The 21,777-nt window shown below is 43.8% G+C and overlaps 1 protein-coding gene across 1 annotated transcript in view; it reads left to right on the forward strand.

The window, feature by feature from the left end:
- Positions 1-21,777, forward strand: part of DNAJC1 (DnaJ heat shock protein family (Hsp40) member C1) — a 122,735-nt gene that overhangs the window by 65,510 nt on the left and 35,448 nt on the right. The window contains exon 8 of the mRNA XM_040434432.1: positions 6,159-6,331. Within this exon, the coding sequence (XP_040290366.1) occupies positions 6,159-6,331 (173 nt within the window). The remainder of the gene's footprint in view (positions 1-6,158; positions 6,332-21,777) is intronic.

Genomic DNA, 21,777 nt, shown 5'->3' on the forward strand with positions numbered 1-21,777 from the left:
ACTAGGGAAGGAAGATGGACTCCTCCCAGAGAAAACCCTAACTCCAGTTCTGACAGACTACTAGTATGAACAGGCCCCAAAGGTAGGCAAGTTCATACACCGGATACCTAGAATCCTATCTCACCCTATAGGACCCTGGAACTAATGTCAGGACTGAGTCTAACTGTTCCTCCAAAGGGAAGGACAAACAGGAGTCTACTTGAGGCCTAATGGCAAACGGGTAAAGGCAGCACACATGTAAACACTTATCTTTGGTAACACCAGGAACTCAGCCGAGAACCAAACACAAGCTAACCACAAGTCTAACAGAAGCTATAAACCGCATAGCATAGTGGGAAAAACAACAATAAATAGAGAAGTTTAAATTACCCTAATAGCCACACCTGGGGAAAGAAGGTGTGGCAAGCACCAGAAACAACACAGACGTCATTTGATCCAAATGGAAAACATGTCAGATCAAAACCACGTGTTGCCAGACTCACCGATCTGCCACCTGTCGCGGGAACGTCCGTATGTCTCGGTACACCCCCCCCCCCCCCCACCTTCTATGGGTGACCTCCCGACACCCAGGACCAACCTTATCTGGATGAGACCTGTGAAAGACTTTCACCAAACGACTAGCATTCAAGTCAGATGCTGGTACCCACATCCTCTCCTTTGTTCTATAATCCTTCCAGTGAACAAGGTACTGAAGAGATCTATGGAGAACTCTAGAGTCAATTATCTTGGCGATCTGGAATTCCAAACTGCCATCCACCATGACAGGAGCGGATGGCAAGGGGGACGACTCCAAAGGTTCAACATATATCTTCAACAAAGATTTGTGAAACACATTATGAATTTTCAGAGCCTGAGGAAGTTCAATATGAAAATCTACAGGATTAATAATGGTAGTGATCTTATATGGACCAATAAACCTTGGACCCAACTTCCAAGAAGGAACCTTCAACTTAATATTTCTTGTAAACAGCCACACAATCACCAAACTTAGGTCCTAACCATTCATACTTTTTTTTTTTTTTTTTTGTCAGCCACACGTTTATACTTGTTGCCCATATTCATCAAGTTATTTAGAATTTTCCGCCATATAGAAACTAATGATGACAAAAAACGTTCCTCCTCAGGGATACCAGAAGTATCTGAATCAGAGAATGTGCCAAATTGCGGGTAAAACCCATATGCCCCAAAAAACGGCGACTTACCAGTGGACTCCTGTATACGATTGTTTATGGCAAACTCTGCCAAAAACAAAAACGAGGACCATTCCTCCTGTTTTTCAGAGACAAAACATCTTAAGACTCTGATTAGTGCGCTCCGTCTGTCCATTCGTCTGAGGATGAAAAGCAGAAGAAAAAGACAGTTGTACCCCCAGCCGAGTACAGAACGCCTTCCAGAATCTGGACACAACGATCCGAGACCACATCAGAGGGAATGCCATGAAGTTTCACAATGTTGTCAACAAACACTTGCGCAAGTGTTTTAGCATTAGGTAGGCCAGGCAATGCTATAAAGTGCACCATTTTACTAAAATGATCAACTACCACCAGAATAACTATCTTTCTAGACGAATTAGGCAGATCAGTAATAAAATCCATAGACAAGTGAGTCCATGGTCTGGACGGCATGGGCAACGGAAGCAGAGATCCAGAAGGTCGAGTATGTGTCACCTTAGCGCGTGCACAGATACTACAGGCCGACACATAGTCCTCAACACACTTACGCAACCCCGGCCACCAGAATCTACGAAAGATGAGGTCCGCAGTGGATCTACTCCCAGGGTGTCCCGTAAGAACCGTAGAGTGATGTTCCTCAAACACCTTATGACGCAATTCTGACGGAAGAAACAATTTCCCAGAGGGGCAAGACTCCGGTGCGTCCCCCTGAGCCTCTAACACCTTCACCTCTAGGTCAGGGTATAGAGCAGATATCACCACCCCTTCCGACAGTATCGGACTCAGATTTTTTCAAAATCACCACCTCCAGGAAAACTATGTGACAAGGCATCTGCCTTGACGTTCTTAACCCCATGACGATAAGTGACAATGAAATTGAATCTGGTGAAAAACAAAGACCATCTGGCTTGTCTCGGGTTCAGTTGTTTAGCCGACTCAAGGTAAGCCAGGTTTTTGAACACTGTGATCGGATAAATCACCCCTTCCAACCAATGACTCCACTCCTCAAAAGCCAACTTAATGGCCAGCAACTTTGTTACCCACATCGTAATTTCTCTTTGCGGCAGAGAGTTTTTAGAAAAAAATGCACATGGGCGCCATTTTCTACGTGACAGGACCTGCGATAAAACTGCTCCTAACCCCCACCTCGGATGCGTCAACTTCCACAATGAAAGGTTGTGATACATCCGGCTGCACCAATATAGGGGCAGAAACGAGGCACTCCTTAACCCCAGAAAAGGCTCGCAATGCCGAATCAGACCACACCGAGACATCCGTCCCTTTCTTAGTCATGTCAGTTAAGGGTTTCACCACTGTCGAATAGTTCTGAATACATTTTCGGTAATAGTTGGTGAACCCCAAAAACCGCATAAAAGCCTTCAGATTTTTTTAGGTCGATCCCAGTCCAATACAACATGGACTTTCTCTGGATCCATTCGAAAACCTGAAGATGACAGCAGGTAGCCCAAGAATTGCACCTCATGTACAGCAAAAATAGCAATTTTTATCTCTTAGGATCTGTAACAACTGTCTAGCGTGATTTTTGATGAGTCTCCATGTCTGGAGAATAAATTAGAATGTCATCCAAATACACGACTACAAACCTCCCCACAAGGTGATGTAAAATGTAATTTGCAAAATGCTGGAAAACCGCGGAAGCATTGGTCAACCCAAAAGGCATGACCAGGTTCTCAAAGTGCCCCTCAGGAGTATTAAAAGCCGTCTTCCATTCATTCCCTTCGTTGATCCTGACCAGATTATATGCCCCCTTGTCCAACTTGGAGAATACCTTGGCATCAACAATCTGGTTAAACAAATCAGGAATCAAAGAAAGAGGGTAAGAATCATGGACATCCCATTGAGCTCACGGAAATCCAGACATGTCCGAAGACTTTCGTCCTTTTTTTTTAACAAAGAAAAACCCTGCTGCCACTGGATATTTGGAAGGTCTTGTGTCCTTTAGCCAAACTCTTTGTAATATACTCTCTCATGGCCCTTCTTTCCAGTCCAGAAAGAAAGGTTGTTATACAACCTAGATTTGGCCAGCTTGGCCCCGGGAATAAGGTTGATAGGACAATCATATTACCGATGCGGAGGTAAATCCTGACATCCACTTTCAGAAAATACATTGTCAAAATCCGATATAAAAGAGGGTAATGTCTTAATAGTTAAAACAGAAAAAGATGTATTCAGACAATTGTCGACGCAATAATCACCCCAATCTAGAATCTGTCTAGCTTGCCAATCGATGGTTGGATTGTGCCTGCTTAACCACGGTAAACCCAGAACCAACGGAGCATGGAGACCCTCCAACACAAAACACGAGATGAATTCCTGATGAAAGTCAACAACTCTTAATCGGATGTCATGCACCATCTGGGATAAATATATTAGAGGTGCAGAACCAATAGCAAAAATGGAAATGTTTTTCTCTAAAGCACTTGGAGACAACCCATGCATACGGACAAACTGAGCATCAAACAGGTTGACCCCTGCCCCACTCTCGATAAACACCTTAATCCCCACAGTCTTGAACTGTAGCGCTACCTCAGCAGTCAGGAGAAATCTGGTACTACCAGGCAAAGACAAATAAGATTTGTCAGATGGGAATTAAACTTCCCCCTTTTTATTTTATTTTTGAAGCTGAATGCATGGACATAGATCAATTAAATGTCCTTTCTGTCCGCAGAAAAAGCACACTCTCTTCCTACGACCAGAATGCTTAAAAGTGGATCCGGGAGTAGCTCCCCCTAACTGCATGGGTTTGTCCCCAGACCTAAACCCAGTAGTATCTTCACCCAAAGTGTCAGAGGAAGACAATACGTTATGTGATAGTACGTCCTGAGAGTGGGGCCCCCTAGATCTCTCTCTCTCTCTCTCAGGCGTCTATTAATGCGTACTGCAAGAGACATAGCGGCTTCCAGAGACTCAGGTTCTCATGAAAGGCCAAAGCGTCCTTCAGCCACTCTGATATCCCTGACAAAACTGACTACGGAGAGCCGGATCGTTCCACTCAGTATCCGTAGCCCACCTCCTAAACACAGAGCAATGAATCTCGGCAGAACTCTTTCCCTGACGAAGGCCGCGTACCTTGGTCTCGGGCCAGGGAGGTCCGATCTGGGTCATCATAGATTAGACCCAGAGCTTTGAAAAATTCAACCACAGACCGGAGAGACTGTGATCCAGTCAGCAGACAAAAAGTCAATGACTGAGCGTCCCCCTTAAAAGGGGTCATCCCATGACTAGTGTTAAAAATGAAAATCTGATATCATATAGGATGTGACATCTCTTTCTACCAAAGCTTAGAACCAGCCCTGTACCACACATGATCTACTGCAATCATAGTAGCAATTGTTCATCCCACAGAGGGGGGTGATTGCTGCATATTAATGCAGATTAATGAGGGGGCAATGATCGGGAACGAACAGCTTCTTCCTGATCATTGCCCAGAGTATTGGCCCATGTGAAAAGTCTGCAGTGTTTCTTCTCTTCTCTTTAAAGAGAACCTGTCACTAGTATCACAGATTATAATTTTTTTTAGGGATTGTAAATTAGGACCCTTTACATGGGCTACTGAGCATGAACAATCATACAAACACTAGTTCCCATAATTGCCCTGTGCAAAGGTGCCGCTGATCACCTGATAAATGAGCAAATGGTTGTTTATTGGGTGAAAGCATCGAGGGGGATCTGTTACCCAGTAACACTAATTCTCTTTGGATGGAATGGGTGGAGGCGAGCAATAACTATTTCTTCTTCCCAGTGCAGCTCTCACCTCCTCTGTTGAGCAGTTAGTTTATTGGGAACAAATTGTTCACTCAAGATAATTGCCTGCTCAGTCGACCTGTGTGAAAGGCCCTTTAGGATATTTTAACATTAAAAGGGGTTGTCTCGCTTCACCAAGTGGCATTTTTAATGTAGAGAAAGTTACTACAAGGCACTTACTAATGTATTGTGATTGTCCATATTGCCTTCTCTGCTGGCTTGATTAATTTTTCCATCACTCTATACACAGCTCGTTTCCAGGGGTTATATGACCACCTAGCAATCCAGCAGTGGTGGTTGTGCTTGAGGTGGCAAGGACTGTGGCAGCGCACATAGGCACATGTGCAGCAGCTCTCGTCCCGGCCACCTCATCCCCCTGGATACGAGCAGTATATAATGTGATGGAAAAATTAATCAAGCCAGCAAAGGAAGCAATATGGACAATCACAATACATTAGTAAGTGCCTTGTATTAACTTTCTCTACATGATAAATGCCACTTGCTCCAAGGAATTCTTAAAGGAGTTTTCCAAAATGAGGAAAAGCTTTTTTAGAAACTGCGCCACTCATGTCCATATCGAGTGTTGCAGCTCAGTCCTATTCTTTTGAATGAGGAGGGCTGTAATGCAAAACTCATGGGAGGAAGATTTACAAATATTATCCCCTACGTTTCACACATGAATCATAATGTGATGGGAACTGCACAAAATATTGTCAAAAGTCACTTGTAGTTTGCATTGGTCCTGAGATACAGCATATGTTATAATCCAGATGCATGATTTTTAAACTTGTGAAGCTGCTCCTAAATATAAAATAGTTTCTAATACTGACATTTATCAAAACTGGTGCTGGGGAAAATTGGACAGATACCCATAGCGTCTAATCAGATTCCTCCTCCCTGCTCAGAAATTTTTGGGAAACTTAAAGGCTTTGTCCAGGATATATTTTTTAAAAATATCCCCCCACCCAGCAGGACTTGTGAAGAGTCCTACCTGTTGCTGTTTTTGGGCTTCGTGGCTTCGGATTTGTCTTTAGCGGTTGAAGTGGTAAACTTCCTCGCAATGTGCACCTCTACAGCCAGTGACTAACCTCAGCAGTCATATGTCCATTCAAAATAGAAACCATAAGGCAGATTTGTCCTGAGCCTAAAACTGTACAATGTGAACGCATGCTTTAAATAGAAGTGGTGTGAAGGATTTCTTTCCTTTTGCTTTGTTTGCAGGAGAGAAGAAGCCAAAAGTGAAAAAGCCAAAATCTGAATTTCCTGTCTATTCAGCTACTGATTCTAATTTTGGTGCTTTCATCCCATCGTATGATCAAGGCGTCAGCATCGAAGACATTGAGGAGCAAGTGGATGACTGGTTAGAAAATCGGAATAAAACGCAGAAAAAGAAGGTACGAGTAACTTCTGAAAGTTAGATGTCACATAAGTAGGACTGTGGATAATACACATGTGCAGAGGTCGCACTACATTTTTTCCAGAAGAGTAAAAATACTCCTCTTAACAATTTTGAGGAGTATTTTTAGCCGAGGAGGAGTACAAAATTTGCGCTAATTCACATATATAATGCATAGGCCCACATAACGTTATGAGGCTGATATTTCTGCAGGGAACCATTGCTAGTCTCCCATGCAGAAATAAATGTAGACAATTTTACATTTATCCAACATCATACACTAAACATAAGACCACTGCTGCCATGCATGGGGGCCCGCCTGGCGCTGCCAAGCATGGGGGCCCGTCTGGCGCTGCCATGCACATATTACATACACAGATCTACCACATACCCATTACACACAGAAAACTGTACAATGCACTAGTTACACTGACATAGTGCTACTTTATTCACACCTTCCATACATAAAGTAACTATGCATTCTCCACCAGCACAGTCCTACATGGAGCCTGTCTTTCCCTAACTCCTCCCACATACATGGCTGATCACATGACTGTGACGTCAGCACAGGTCCTGTAACCACAATGTAGTGTTTAATCCAGAATCTGGAGCTGCTCCTGGTGAGAGAGATGCCAGTGAGGGGCAGGGCTTCTCTGGAGAGGGGCGGGGCTTCATGTGTGTCGGACCTGGCAGCTTCTGATACAGCTCTCCTGACTAGAAAAAGACCATGCGTAAAAATACCCATGAGTCTTTTTCCAGGGAGTAAAATGGCCTGAACAGGCATCTATGACACTTGTAAGGGCGTTATTGCGACCTCTGCACATGTGCAGTGTGTCATTTGATGGTGTGTATGTGCAGAGTGTTATATGATGGTGTATATGTGCAGTGTTATATGATGGTGTATATGTGCAGAGTGTTATATGATGGTGTATATGTGCAGAGTGTTATATGATGGTGTATATGTGCAGAGTGTTATATGATGGTGTATATGTGCAGAGTGTTATATGATGGTGTATATGTGCAGAGTGTTATATGATGCTGTGTATGTGCAGAGTGTTATATGATGGTGTATATGTGCAGAGTGTTATATGATGGTGTGTATGTGCAGAGTGTTATATGATGGTGTATATGTGCAGAGTGTTATATGATGGTGTATATGTGCAGAGTGTTATATGATGGTGTATATGTGCAGAGTGTTATATGATGGTGTATATGTGCAGAGTGTTATATGATGGTGTATATGTGCAGAGTGTTATATGATGGTGTATATGTGCAGAGTGTTATATGATGGTGTATATGTGCAGAGTGTTATATGATGGTGTATATGTGCAGAGTGTTATATGATGGTGTGTATGTGCAGAGTGTTATATGATGGTGTGTATGTGCAGAGTGTTATATGATGGTGTGTATGTGCAGAGTGTTATATGATGGTGTATATGTGCAGAGTGTTATATGATGGTGTATATGTGCAGAGTGTTATATGATGGTGTATATGTGCAGAGTGTTATATGATGGTGTATATGTGCAGAGTGTTATATGATGGTGTGTATGTGCAGAGTGTTATATGATGGTGTATATGTGCAGAGTGTTATATGATGGTGTATATGTGCAGAGTGTTATATGATGGTGTGTATGTGCAGAGTGTTATATGATGGTGTATATGTGCAGAGTGTTATATGATGGTGTATATGTGCAGAGTGTTATATGATGGTGTATATGTGCAGAGTGTTATATGATGGTGTATATGTGCAGAGTGTTATATGATGGTGTATGTGTGCAGAGTGTTATATGATGGTGTATATGTGCAGAGTGTTATATGATGGTGTATATGTGCAGAGTGTTATATGATGGTGTATATGTGCAGAGTGTTATATGATGGTGTATGTGTGCAGAGTGTTGTGTGATGGTGTAGTACACTGATATGTATAGAATATTATGCGGCGGTGGATACATGTGTGGCGTGTCATGTGGGTTTGTGTCTGTGTAGGAGTTACATGATGAATATATATATATATATGCAGTGTTGTATGATCATGTATATGTGCATACCTACCAATGTTTGAAAAGGCCAAGGAATTATGGTATTAGTGGCATATAGCACCGCAGCAATTATTTTTTACAGTAAACCACGCCTCTAACTGTGCTTAATGGTAATCTGTACCACCCAATCCTGCCCAGTCCCTTTTGTGACCCCACACAGTAGTTGTGCCCAGTTACAAAAGTAATTCAATAAAATAAAGTAATACTCACCTAGCCCCATTTTCCTGGAGCACATCATCCTGTGCCTTGTGCTCTCTCCAGCTCATGATGATGATGATGATGTCACCGCATTGTGCCTGCCTTTCAGGGAGGGCACAACACAGGGAATAGTGGGGCAGGGAGCTCCCTGCTACACCAGTGTATTTAACTGTATCTGTGTCCTCAGTGCGCAGATAAGGTTGTAATCGGGACTTGCCACAGCCATCCCGGGACTGTGGGCCATCTGCTACAACCTGTGACTGTCCCGCGGTATGCATGTGTGCAGTGTTATATGGTACATGTGTGCAGTGTTATATGGTACATGTGTGCAGTGTTAGGCTACTTTCACACTAGCGTTCGGAGCGGATCCGTCTGATGTTTCATCAGACGGATCCGCTCCGATAATGCAGACGTTCGCATCCGTTCAGAACGGATGCGTCTGCATTAAAACTTAGAAAATTTTCTAAGTGTGAAAGTTGTCTGAGCGGATCCGTTCAGACTTTACATTGAAAGTCAATGGGGAACGGATCCGCTTGAAGATTGAGCCATATTGTGTCATCTTCAAGCGGATCCGTCCCCATTGACTTACATTGTAAGTCTGGACGGATCCGCTCGCCTCCGCACGGCCAGGCGGACACCCGAACGCTGCAAGCAGCGTTCAGGTGTCCGCTCACTGAGCGGAGCGGAGGCTGAACGCTGGCAGGCGGATGCATTCTCAGTGGATCCGCTTCCACTGAGATTGCATTAGGGCCAGACGGATGCGTTCGGGGCCGCTCGTGAGCCCCTTCAAACGGTGCGCACGAGCGGACACCCGAACGCTAGTGTGAAAGTAGCCTTATATGGTACATGTGTGCAGTGTTCTATGGTACATGTGTGCAGTGTTCTATGGTACATGTGTGCAGTGTTCTATGGTACATGTGTGCAGTGTTCTATGGTACATGTGTGCAGTGTTCTATGGTACATGTGTGCAGTGTTCTATGGTACATGTGTGCAGTGTTATATGGTACATGTGTGCAGTGTTATATGGTACATGTGTGCAGCGTGTGGGGATAAAAGTACATGGTGCATATAACTCTCTGATTTTCTGCATGGAAAACCTGCAGCTTAATACAGTTTCAGCTAATTAGATAAGATTTACATGGTGCAGAAATTTTCCATGTGGAAATTGACCTGCGGTGCAGATTTTGACTGGCTACATGTCAGTTGTGCAGATTTCACCCTTTACAATGATAGTTTGAAGGATGTCAAATGACATGAGCATGCAGGATATGACACACGCGTGTGCAGGGCGTTAGATGGAACATAACCTGTTAACCTCATCCTCGGTATAGCTCATATACACCCACATGTTTGTACAGTTTAAAGAAGACGTGTCTGCTCTCCTGAATTAATCATTATATAACCCATAAGGCCTCGCCTCTCCTGACATGTCCGTTTTAGCAAGTACTTGTAATCCCCATGAAATAATTTCTGGAGCATCTTTTCTCAGAACTCTGTGTTGTACTGTTCCTCTCTTAGTCCTCCTGGAAATGTGAGTAAATTTAAAGCTGGGTGTTACCTCTCGCCTTGTCATTTGGGTGTGCTCCAGCACAGTCTGGCACCGTCACCACTAATACAACCATGTCAGACTGCCTGGGGACCACTATCTTATCTAATTTATAGGCTTCAAGAAGGAGTAACAGAGGAGCGGTGCGATGCAGAATTCTAAGAAAAGGTTCTCCAGACATATTTCATGGTTGATAAATGTATTTACTAACAGAAGGGGCCGACACCTTGTATTTGTTTTATGTGTTGTGCGTTGTCATATAGTCCTGTACGTATGTAACTGTTCATATGTACTGTTTCTGACCCGCATGCATAGCGATGTATTTGGCTCTGTCTAAAAGCTCAGGCACACAAACTTTTTTTTAAAAAATTTATTTTTGCGGTCCGTATGCGGAACCATTTACTGCAATGGGGCCGCAAAAAACGTAAATGACTTGGTGTGAATTCCGTGGGGTGAGACAGGTGGGCATTGGGATGAGCCTCCCTAGCATTACCCGCGATGCTAGGGAGGCTCGTCCCTGTTCCCGCCGGCCATTGGCTGCTCCCCCCGACATTGGATGTTTTCATTGGCGCAGGGGTAGAATCGGCAGTGCAAGGACCAGGAGCGGGGTAAGTATATTCCATGTGAGGAGCCCGGCATATGGGGGGCAGTTTATAGTTTCGGATAACCCTTTTAAGGATTCGTTCACATTGTGTTTCATATACCAGGAAAATCTCCAGATGTCAAATAAAACATTTTAGCAAGGTTGTAGATTTGGATGCATGTAGGTGTAGGTTCACCTGCAGTAAGTAATGTCACGTGCAGCAATTCTATGAATCACTGCCAATCGGGTCTAAGGTGGGAAACCATTAAAAATGGATTATGTTCTTCCAGAAGATTGTTTTTTAAAGGGGATGCCCCATTAAGACAACTTATCCCCTATGTTGTCCTAGGGGATATGTGCCTGATCAGCAGGGGCCCCAACAGTTGAAACCCCTGCCCGTGCTCCCTAGTATGAAAAGAGCAGGCGCTGCCGTTTTATTTAGCTCTATGGGGCTGCCAGAGGTAGGCAAGCACTGGGTTATCTCCAGCAGTAACATAGGATTAAAAGGAGTAGTGGACACATGCATTTCTGCTGATCCACTCAAATGGGGAGCACAGGCCCCAGTTCTCACGATCAGCAGGGGCCCTAGCCCATCAGACACTTATCCCCTACCCTGTGGACAGCGGATACATTGTGGGACATCCCCTTTTTAATAAATTAAAACAACCCTCCAACCAAGCTGATATACCGTACCAACTTTTTGAGTGCGGTGGCTGCTGCTTGACGCTTGTATTCTTTTTTTATCTTTGCATTTGCAGCCCCTCAGGACCCCCTGTATACTAAAGGCTCCCATACACTTTAGACTTTTGTTGGCTAAACCTGCCGAGGACCTCCAGAGTTTCTCCCGACAGATGATGTCAGGAGAGAAGGGTCAGACCCTTGACACTTGAATTTCAACATACAGTCCAAGACATTGTACCCTGCCAGAATCCTAGACGAGGGGCAAGCACCCCGAAACAGCTATCGCCAGATAGATACTTGGCTTGTCCGTATTCCCTTGTCTAATCCCAGGGTTTGTTGGAAAGTCGGATCTTGACTCACAGGGAGCCATTTCCAAGAGGTGGCGCTGGCGAGATGGTTCCCTTCCTTGGGAGATATCTCTTTGCATGTTCTCCTGGTTGATAAGCCACCATCAGAAGTGTCTGGCAGCAGCTTCCCCTCTCCCCATTAAAAAAGATTAATTTATTTTGTTCAAATGGTCCTTTGTTTTTGTTTTTTTGATTTTTTTTTTTTACATTTATACTGTAAGTTCTTGATGAACTTGTTCAAATTCTGAGCTTCAGAAATGGGTGAACCTTTCATAAATCAGCAGCGAAACTGAGCACGTGGATCCTCTTGTAGGTGCCGTGTATGGTTGCAGAAGGTGACACTGGAGATTCTGTTTAGAGTTTTTCTCAATTATCAGGATTCGCTGTAGACTAATGCGGCAGCTTCACGGAATGGAAATTCTGCAGTCTGTTATCTGCCTCACATCCATGTGCGGTGTCTGTCTGCTCACATTAACGTGCCAGACTGTAATCTTTTATCTGGTGTGTTCTCCTGTTACAAAACAACCGTTCTTTTAATCACTTGAAAAACTAAGTGATCATCAGGTGTGGAAAAGAGCAAAATGCACGTGTCTGCACCTCGCTACCGCATTCTCGTAACCTTTTTTTGCCCCTTACTCATTTTGTTTTTTTCCTTTTTGACACCCCACTTTCTCTCTCTACACTGCGCTTCTCGCTGGCGCCCGTCTCTCTCTCTCTCTCTCTCTCTCTCTCTCTCTCTCTCTCTCTCTCTCTCTCTCTCTCTCTCTCTCTCTCTCTCTCTCTCTCTCACACACACACACACACACACACACACACACACACACACACACACACACACACACACACACACACACACACACACACACACACACACTCACACACACACACACACTCTCTCTCTCTCTCTCTCTCTCTCTCTCTCTCTCTCTCTCTCTCTCTCTCTCTCTCTCTCTCTCTCTCTCTCTCTCTCTCTCTCTCTCTCTCTCTCTCTCTCTCTCTCTCTCTCTCTCTCTCTCTCTCTCTTGCTTGCTCTGGCCCCCTTGCTCTTTCTTTCTCTCTCTTGCTTGCTCTGGCCCCCTTGCTCTTTCTTTCTCTCTCTCGCTCGCTCTCTCGCTCGCTCTGGCCCCCTTGCTCTTTCTTGTTCTGTTTTTTTTTTTCAGTTTGCTCCTTTAGTGCACTATGCTGAAGAAATAAAATAGTTTTTCAGTGTATTTTACAGTCTTGGAGAAAGTCTTCAAGGTCTTCCATGAATTTGATTGGTCGAACTAATTGGGTAGAGGGGACCCTGATTTATTCAGATACCCCAAATTTCCTCATTTTTAATAACCTGCTGCTTTTAATCTGAAATATTGGCTTCTCTGTAATCAAGGGGAGTTGAGGGACACTTCTGCACTGATAGCCGTATTAAGGCTTATGCTAAGACATTTCTATTATTCCCATAGGAAGGAGCTTGGTTCCTTAATTGCATGGATCACTTTAACAATGAGCTCATCTCATTTTGTGGCAGCACAGGTTACCATGCCAATTGTATTTTTTTCTGCTGTGTTTTTCATGACTTGTGCTACTTAGTCTTTGCTTCCACACTGAAATCTGAGACTTGGTACATTTGTAGCTATCATGAAATTGACCGTAAAGTGAATCATTATCTCATTATTAGATGCAACATTCTGCACTGATCAATTTTTTTTATAAATTGTAAAATGGTTGGAACTGTGGCTGTCTGATACAGCTCCTCAAGTCACCTCTATATACCTAGATTTTAAAAATAACATGCTGTCTACCTGCAGCTGCCACTAGAGGGAGCTTTCTAGCTTCATTCATAACGTGAATGGTTTGGTTTGTTCACACGTTGCAGATTTGATGCAAAAAAGCAATTCTGTAACTGAAAATCACTTCCATTCATTTGAATGTGGTGGTTTTTGCCAGCAACACTCGGATTTCTCCCATCCTCATTCAGATAAATAGGGGAGTTGCAGACCTTTTGGCAGCGATATATGGTATTTCTGAAAACCTTTTCATGAAACAATATTAACAAGCAAACATCAGAAACCTTGTAATGCCTCTTTCTCCACTTATTGGACTCTTTTCCTCAGCCCCCCACCCACCCACCGTCTACGGAACTGTTCATTCATTCTGTACTCGCTGATCAAATCTTAGATGAGACTGCTTTTAAGCTTCACTGAGAGATCAGGTTACAGCTGTCCATAGAAGTATATGGAGAGGGAAGGAGGAGGAGTGAGCTGCTGGAGTAAGACAGAAGCAGAGATCTACAGAGATTCTGCTGCAGCATCTACTCTCTGGCAGGGTGGATCATACTCATTAAAACAATATCTTTCTTTTGTTTTTAGCTTGTACCTGTGGATTGCAGACCTTTTCAAGTGAATGGGTCCGCATTCGCAAACTGCGTGCACTCAGCTGGTACATTACGGACTGCTATTTGCTTTCCGCAGCACGGGTCACACACACTTCTGTCTTACAGGGGCATTACAGCCCCAGAGAGGTAGTACAAACTCACTACAGAGCTGATCTGGGTCTGCTGAGACCCAGCAGCTTGCGCAGACTCCCAGCCCCCGGCGATCACATGACCACTGAGACCAGATCAGGAAGTGGATCTGTATATACAGTGCTTGTTGAGCACTGTGTATAAAGCAATGGGAAGGCAGGGATGCTGAAAAAACTGTCCCTGCCTTCTCTATGGAGAGCACTGGTCCCCTCTCCCGCAGCTGCACTATTAGCATGCAGGGTCTGCAAAGACTTTTTTTTAAAATGTCAGTGCAGAGATGAAAAACAACCTTCCAGATGTATATAGTCTAGAAAGGGTTAAAGATGCACCATATTTATCAAACCTGATGTGACATTTGGTAAATTTGGCACAAATTATGATGATACACTTTGTAAAATTCCCCCAGAGTCTTTCATGATTATCTCCTATCCACACAATAGTGGATAACGAACTGATCACTGGGAGTCTGACTCCTGGGACACCCACTGAACACGAGAACGATGGTCCTGTTCCCCCCATCTGATGGAGCGGCAGGTTCTGCTTGTGCCCTGCTGCTCCTTTCATTCTCTATGGGAGCGCATGCTCCATCAGAACATGGATACGGGACCCCTGTTCGCCGGTTCGGTGGGTGCCCAGCGATCAGTTAGTTGTCCCCTATTCTCTGCATAGGGGAAAACTTGTACACTTGACACAACCCCTTTAACCACCCCAACAGTCACATCAAAATTGGAAAAACGTTCCTGAAAATGTCCCTTTTTTTAAATTGTAGCTTTCAATTGGTGGATTGATAAAATGCACAAAAGTCCATGGTAAAAAGCCCCGAAAAGGTGGCTAGCCCCTTTTAATTATTATTTTTTTCTTAATTGATTATCCCAGCTCAAGTTTTGAGAAAGCTTAGCTGTACCTGTGGAAAAAAATCACATTCTTTTCTGGATGATCAGATGCCAGATTAAAGGGATTGGGGTTTTCCTGGTCTGTGCCATATTAAGATTTTTTTATATTTTTTTTCTCGCTTTAAAAAACGACACAGTTTATGGTAACATTTCATATGTTTGGTGCCTTGCGGTGCTTTCCAATGTCTAATTTCACTGTTTCCTTCCTATAAGAACTAAGGGGGCCTTTTGCATATCACTCATCTTCCTTTAATTTCGGCTTTGTAGTGACCCCCTAACCTGCTCTTCTTTTTCCCCATTTTCAGAAGATTAGCTCTTTTGTCAAGCTCATATTACCAATTGTTCCCTTGATCTTCCAGCCTCTTCTTTACCGTATACAAGCGATCTTCTGTCTTCCATCAATCACTATCTGATTATGCCGAATTCCTGCATGTCCTCTGTCCAGGGTTCACTTTTTATTTTTATTTTTTACATTACGTAATTGAGTTTTATTTTCTGTATTGCTGTTTATAGAACAGTCGCACTTGTAATCCACATGTGCCGTTCAAAGGATGGAGATTTCCGTAGAGGACATGCTGGCTCATGTTCAGGCACGCTGACGTGGAGGAGATCAGTCTGCAGGTCTCGTGATGAAACTGAACGCATTGAAAATATCTAGTTCTAGCTTTACAGATGCTTTAAAGCATGTACGGTATTTTTTCAGGAATAAGGTGCACTTGTCTGTGGTCCACATTCTTGATGTTGATAGTAACGTGGCGTTTTCTACTTTTTGAAATGTCCAATGTATTGAAAATGAAATGGCTTTACTCAAAAATCATTTTATACCTACAGCCCATGAGCATTAGGTCTCATTCACACTACCATCTGCAAAACACGGATACCGGCCCGTTTTGCAGACCGGCAATATGATGGAAAATGCCTATTCTTTTCTGCAATTGCGGACAATAATAGGACACGCTCTAACTTATTTTTAAATGAATGGGTCCCCACCCTTTCTGCAAAATTGCGGCACTGACGCAGACCCATTCCTATGGTCGTGTGAATGAGCCCTAACTGTGTCTCCATGATGAGACTACCCCTGTGATCTTGCAGTCTTACTACTTTCCATCTGTCCTAATGTACTGTACATATAAAAGCTTATGAAGTCGTGGTCAATAGAAGTGAGAAGGACTGTTTGTTTTTAGTTTTTTATCATGGCGTCGTAAACCCCCCCTGAGGGGAGATATTGGGGTCACAGGAAGTAAATCCCTTTCCTGCCGCTATTATAATGCTGCCCATAGACAGCTACCTGAATGTCATCGGCTGTCTACGAGACAGCAGCCTGATTTTAGAGACCACGGTGCCATGTAGACGCGTGTCATTAGAGAAGCAGGAAATGTTCCTTGTGACTTTTGATGTCAGAAATGTTTATTAGTAGCCCCCCAAGTGTTTGTTTCAGAGATTCATGGGAGCCTCAGCACCAGGACCCCCACTGTTCAAAACTTTTCACATGTCAAAGCATAGGTAAACTCTAATGGCTCCAGCGTTCTGGACTGGTTCCTATTTTTTTAATACTGTACATCTTTATGGGCATATTTCTGGAGTGTTAATAATGAGTTAAATAAGAAAACGCTGGCTACCTGCAGCCACCACTAGGGGGGACTAATGAGCTTACTACATGCTTTATATAGATAAATCGGTAAGCTCGCTCTACTGGTGGCTGCAGAAAACTACAGAATCCCATCATTTACAGGGCAACTGTCAGCAGATTTGTACCGATCCGTGTTGGTCCCATATTCATATGTGCCCGCATTGCTGAGAAAAAGTATGTTTGCATTTATGCAGATGAGCCTCTAGGAGCAACGTGGGCATTGCCATTACACCTAGAGGCTCAGCTCTCTCTGCAACTGCTGCATCCTCTGCACTTTGATTGACTTTAGCAGAAGTCAGGGCCAGGCGTGATTAAGTTTTCACTGCCTGGTCCTGTCAAAGTGCAGAGGGTGCGGCAGTTGCAGAGAGAGCAGAGCCTCTAGGTGTAACGGCAACGCCCCAGTTGCTCCTAGAGGATCATTTGCGTATATTAAAGCATCACTTTTCTCAGCAATGCGGACACATATGAACATGGGACCAACACAGATGCCTTCAGCTGCCAAGCGGACATGTAACAGGTCAGCCAGTGTCATAGGTACAGATCTACTGACAGATGGCTTTTAACTCTGGCTATACAGAGGATTTGGAGCTGTGTATTAGAAAGACGGATCTCAGACTGCTATAGAAGTATATTCTGAAATTACTCAGCACAGAACGGGGGAGATGGGTGGTGGCCGTCATTAAATATCCACTTTGATTCAGTTATTAAAGCCATATGTGAAACGTGCATTAGAGAGTCTATGTACCGCTCAGAGCACACACCATAGTGGAGATGCCTGGGGTGGCGTGCAGGGTCTTCACGTACGTTATGTTCTCTGGGTCTGATTATTACAGCTTCATTCTTAACAGATTGATGGAGAGCCCTGGATTTCCTATCTTCACAACTTGTGAATGTCTCTTTGGATCTCGGCAGTAGCACCCGACGTGTAACTTCTCCGGTAGAGGTGAATGCTGCTTTTTGGACTCCCTGTGAAGTTTTTTGCTTCTGTTCGTGTGAGAATCAGGATTATCTTTACTCACTTCTCCGCCATATAAAATATGCTGGCGCCTCATCATCCGGCGTCCCATTTGACGACCACATGAAGAAAACTTCATTTATTAGGTCTTTTTACGTTATCAGGGCAAATTTGTAGATTTGGATTTTGGAGAAGTGCTTTCATCGCCTTAGGCTACTTTCACACGGGCGTTTTAGTTTTCCGGTATTGAGATCCGTCAAAGTTTTGTGCCTGTTCATTGTCAATGGGGACAAAACTGAACAGAACGGAATGCTCCAAAATGCGTTCTGTTCCGTTTAGTTGCATTCCCATACCGGAGAGCAAACCGCAACATGTTGTATTTTGCTTTCCATCCTGGGATGCGGAGCAAGACGGATCCGGCATGACCCCCAATGCAAGTCAATCGGGACAGATCCTTTTTCTCTGACACAATAGAAAACGGATCCGTCCCCCATTGACTTTAAACGTCTTGGCAATGTTAAAGATAATACAACCGGATCCGTTCATAACAGATGCAGATGGTTGTATTATCAGTAACGGAAGTGTTTTTGCTGAACCCTGCCGGAGCCAGTATAAACGCTACTGTGAAAGTAGCCTTAGGGCTCATGCACACGGCCTTTGTTTGGGTCCACATCCGATCCGCATGTTTTGCGGCTCGGACGCTGACCCATTCACTTCAATGCTCCGTTCCTTGGTCCTTCAAAAAAAATAGAACATGTCCTATTCTTGTCCGTTTTTTGCAGACAAGAAAAGGCATTTCTATCATTGGCCGCAAATTGCGGAACGCACACGGGTGGCATCCGTGTTTTGCGCGGTCGTGCGCATGAGCCTTTGTCCAGATTATATCTGCTGACAGACTTCAATTAAAGGGATTGTCTAGGATCAAGGTGCTCCCCTCCGATCATTTGCCACACACAACTGCTGCAGCCAGTCAGTTTCCTTCCCTTCGCCCGTTTTTTCTTCATCTTTGGCTGGTTGCCCGTTCATTTTAAGGGGTTTTCGGGATGTAGAATATTTGTGACCGATCTTCAGAATAGGTCATCGGTATCTGATCGGTGAGGTCCAACAGCCAGCACCCCTACCAATCAGCTGTTTGAAGATGTCACTGCCCTCCAGTGAGCACTGCTGTCTACTTGCATCTTGCCAAGCAACGTTCAGTATGTCGTATAGTGGCCGCGCTTGGTACGTCACTTGAATGGCACTGAGCTGTGCATAGGCCACGTCGGTGACCTAGGAAGAGGCTGCAACGCTCGCCGGAGTGCTGCAGCCTCTTCAAACGGCTGATCGGCAGGGGTGCTTGAAGTCGGACCACCGCCGATGTGATATTGATGATCTATCCTGAAGGTGGGCCATCAATACAGAACTAATTAATGATAAAGTATTTCATTTTGAAGTCGGAGTTGGTATATTTCTACTGCCTCTACCCAAAACGGGCTCCAACGTCAGAAGTTGACTCCGACTCCTCAGCCCTGCTCTGCAAAGTAACTCTAAATCGTGCAACTGTTTTTTTTACAGTGACATGAAAAAGAGGCCTAGTTTTCATATCCTAACAAAGCCTCTGTCATGAAATAGAAGAAGTCCTCTGTTACTGCTCCTGGCAGTGAACGGACTACCCATTCTTCATTGTAATAATCGCAGTCTAATCAGTTAAAGCTTCTCCTGCTGACTGATGAGTAAATGGTTAATGATTGTGTGCTGTGAGACAGTCCAGATCAAATGCTCTTTGAACAAAACCTTCAAAGTGTGTCACAGGAATTAGATGTTGAAATCTGAAGGATTTAGTGGCCTTGGAACTCCTTTAAGAGAACTTCCTGATAAAGCACCGAGGCTCCTTGTACACAGATGTCTACATCCTACATGTCCTGTCGGGGCCGGTGGCCTCCAAGGTTACAGCTCGTGGATTGTACGATGTTTGCACACGCCAAACAATATGGAGTTTTTGACCTTCCTGATCCACCTGCTGCAGGTCTTTGCTTGTTCTTGTAGACAGTAGACATACCAGCAAGGACTGATGTCTATTACACTACGGCACTTTTTTTTTCTTTATTAACTTCACTTGCTGTGGACAAAGTCTGCAGGGAACTCTGTGAACATGCACGGTAAAATCCAAAGTGAATCCACATATATATTACCATGCAGATCCTACCACAAGAGTAGCTAACATCCTTTCCCAAATCCAGGAGCAAATCTGTGAAGCGTTCTGCAATCCTCAACCCCGAGGAGTTCAGTCACTTACATTGTGCTGGTAGGATTTTTTACAACAGTCCCCCATTCTTCAGGCTCGTCTTGTGAGCTGAACCATAAAAATTAGCACGTTTCTTGATATTTTTGGGGTGCTCAAGCCTGGATAGAGGACAGGGTGTAATATGTCAAATGATTTGTTTGGGTGAAGCATCTAGTAGCGGTTCTCCAGATGTATAGTATTTGGGTATTATAAGGGTTGGCTCTGGCAGCTTCCTGTGTTTTTTAACAAACTGCAAAGCCTCTGATCTTGGAAAATTTTATAATTTACAGTATTTAGAAACCAGGATTAAACCTTCATATTTTTCTGACCAGAAGACTAGATCTCTGACTTAGGCCTCATGCACACAACCGTTGTTGTGGTCCGCATCCGAGCCGCATTTTTTGCGGCTCAGGTGCTGACCTATTGACTTCAATGGGGCCGCAAAAGATGCGGACAGCACTCCGTGTGCTGTCCGCGTCCGTTGCTCCGTAAAAAAAAAATATAACAGGTCCTATTCTTGTCCGTTTTGCGGACAAGAATAGGCATTTCTACAATGGGCCGCCTGTTCCATTCAGCAAATTGCGGAAGGCACACGTGCGGCTTCCGTTTTTTGCGGACCACAAAGAAAGGCATGATCGTGTGCATGAGGCCTTAAGTTGATCTTCCTCCCTAAGCATTTCAGTAAAAAATGAGATTTCTTATAGCGTGTTATTTGCTTATATGTACTGACCATGAGGGCACTAGAGAAGAAGCCCGATGAGTTGAGTACTGCTTCTTCAGAGCCCACTCATCACATTTGTATAGAACAGGGATGCTCAACCTGTGTGGCCCCCCAGCTGTTGCAAAACTACAACTCCCAGCATGCCCTAATAGCTGTAGACAGTCCAGGCATGCTGGGAATTGTAGTTTTGCAGCAGCTGGAGGGCTGCAGGTTGGGCATCCCTGGTATAGAAGATGATGTGTAGTCATTATTTAAAGAAATATTAAATTGTTACATTACCCTACTTTTATTGATGGCATTCATTTTTTTTCCGACAGTACGTCTCATAAAGATGGCATATGGTATTACAGATCCGTCCTTATAAGACTGAAATCACACATGCAGTTTTTGGTGCAGTTTTCAATGCAGTTTTTTTCCCCATCAAAGTCTGGAGTGAATTCAAAGGGAATGCAAAATATAAAGGAAGGACTTCCACTTCTTGCTGTGTGATTTGGCACCTGGCAATTAAGGCCTCTATCATAGTTTTTTTGAAATTGCAGAAAAAAACAAAACATTGGAGATCTATGAGAGAAAACCACCAGGTAATGAGGGAGAAAAGGCAGAGACTGCTGCGATCAGAAAAAAAAAAACGCCATTGACCCCAAAACAAATCTCGTGGGTTAAAAAATGACTTCCATGCAAAATCTGGATCAGTTTTTTTTTTTGACAAAAAAACGCCAGACAAAAAAAAAAAGCTGTGTGATACCAGCCTAAGGGATCATGCACGCGACAATATGTATTTTGTGGTCCGCAAAACATGGATCTGCAAAAAAACTTAAAATAAACGGGTGACATCAATATTGCATCCTTTTTTTTTTTTTTTTTTTTTGGGCGGATCCATTATAACCATGCCTGTCCTTGTCCTCAAAACGGACAAGATTAGGAGATGTTCTATTTTTTTTTTGTGGAATGGACAAGCGGACATACGGAAACGAATGCACAGAGTCATTTTGTTTTTTTTCTTACGGACCCATTAAAGTGAATGGTAAAAAAAACGGACCTGTAGAAAAAACGGAATGGAAACGGAAAGAATATATGGTCGTGT

This window comes from Bufo bufo, chromosome 5 (assembly GCF_905171765.1).
Source record: "Bufo bufo chromosome 5, aBufBuf1.1, whole genome shotgun sequence".
NCBI lineage: Eukaryota > Metazoa > Chordata > Amphibia > Anura > Bufonidae > Bufo > Bufo bufo.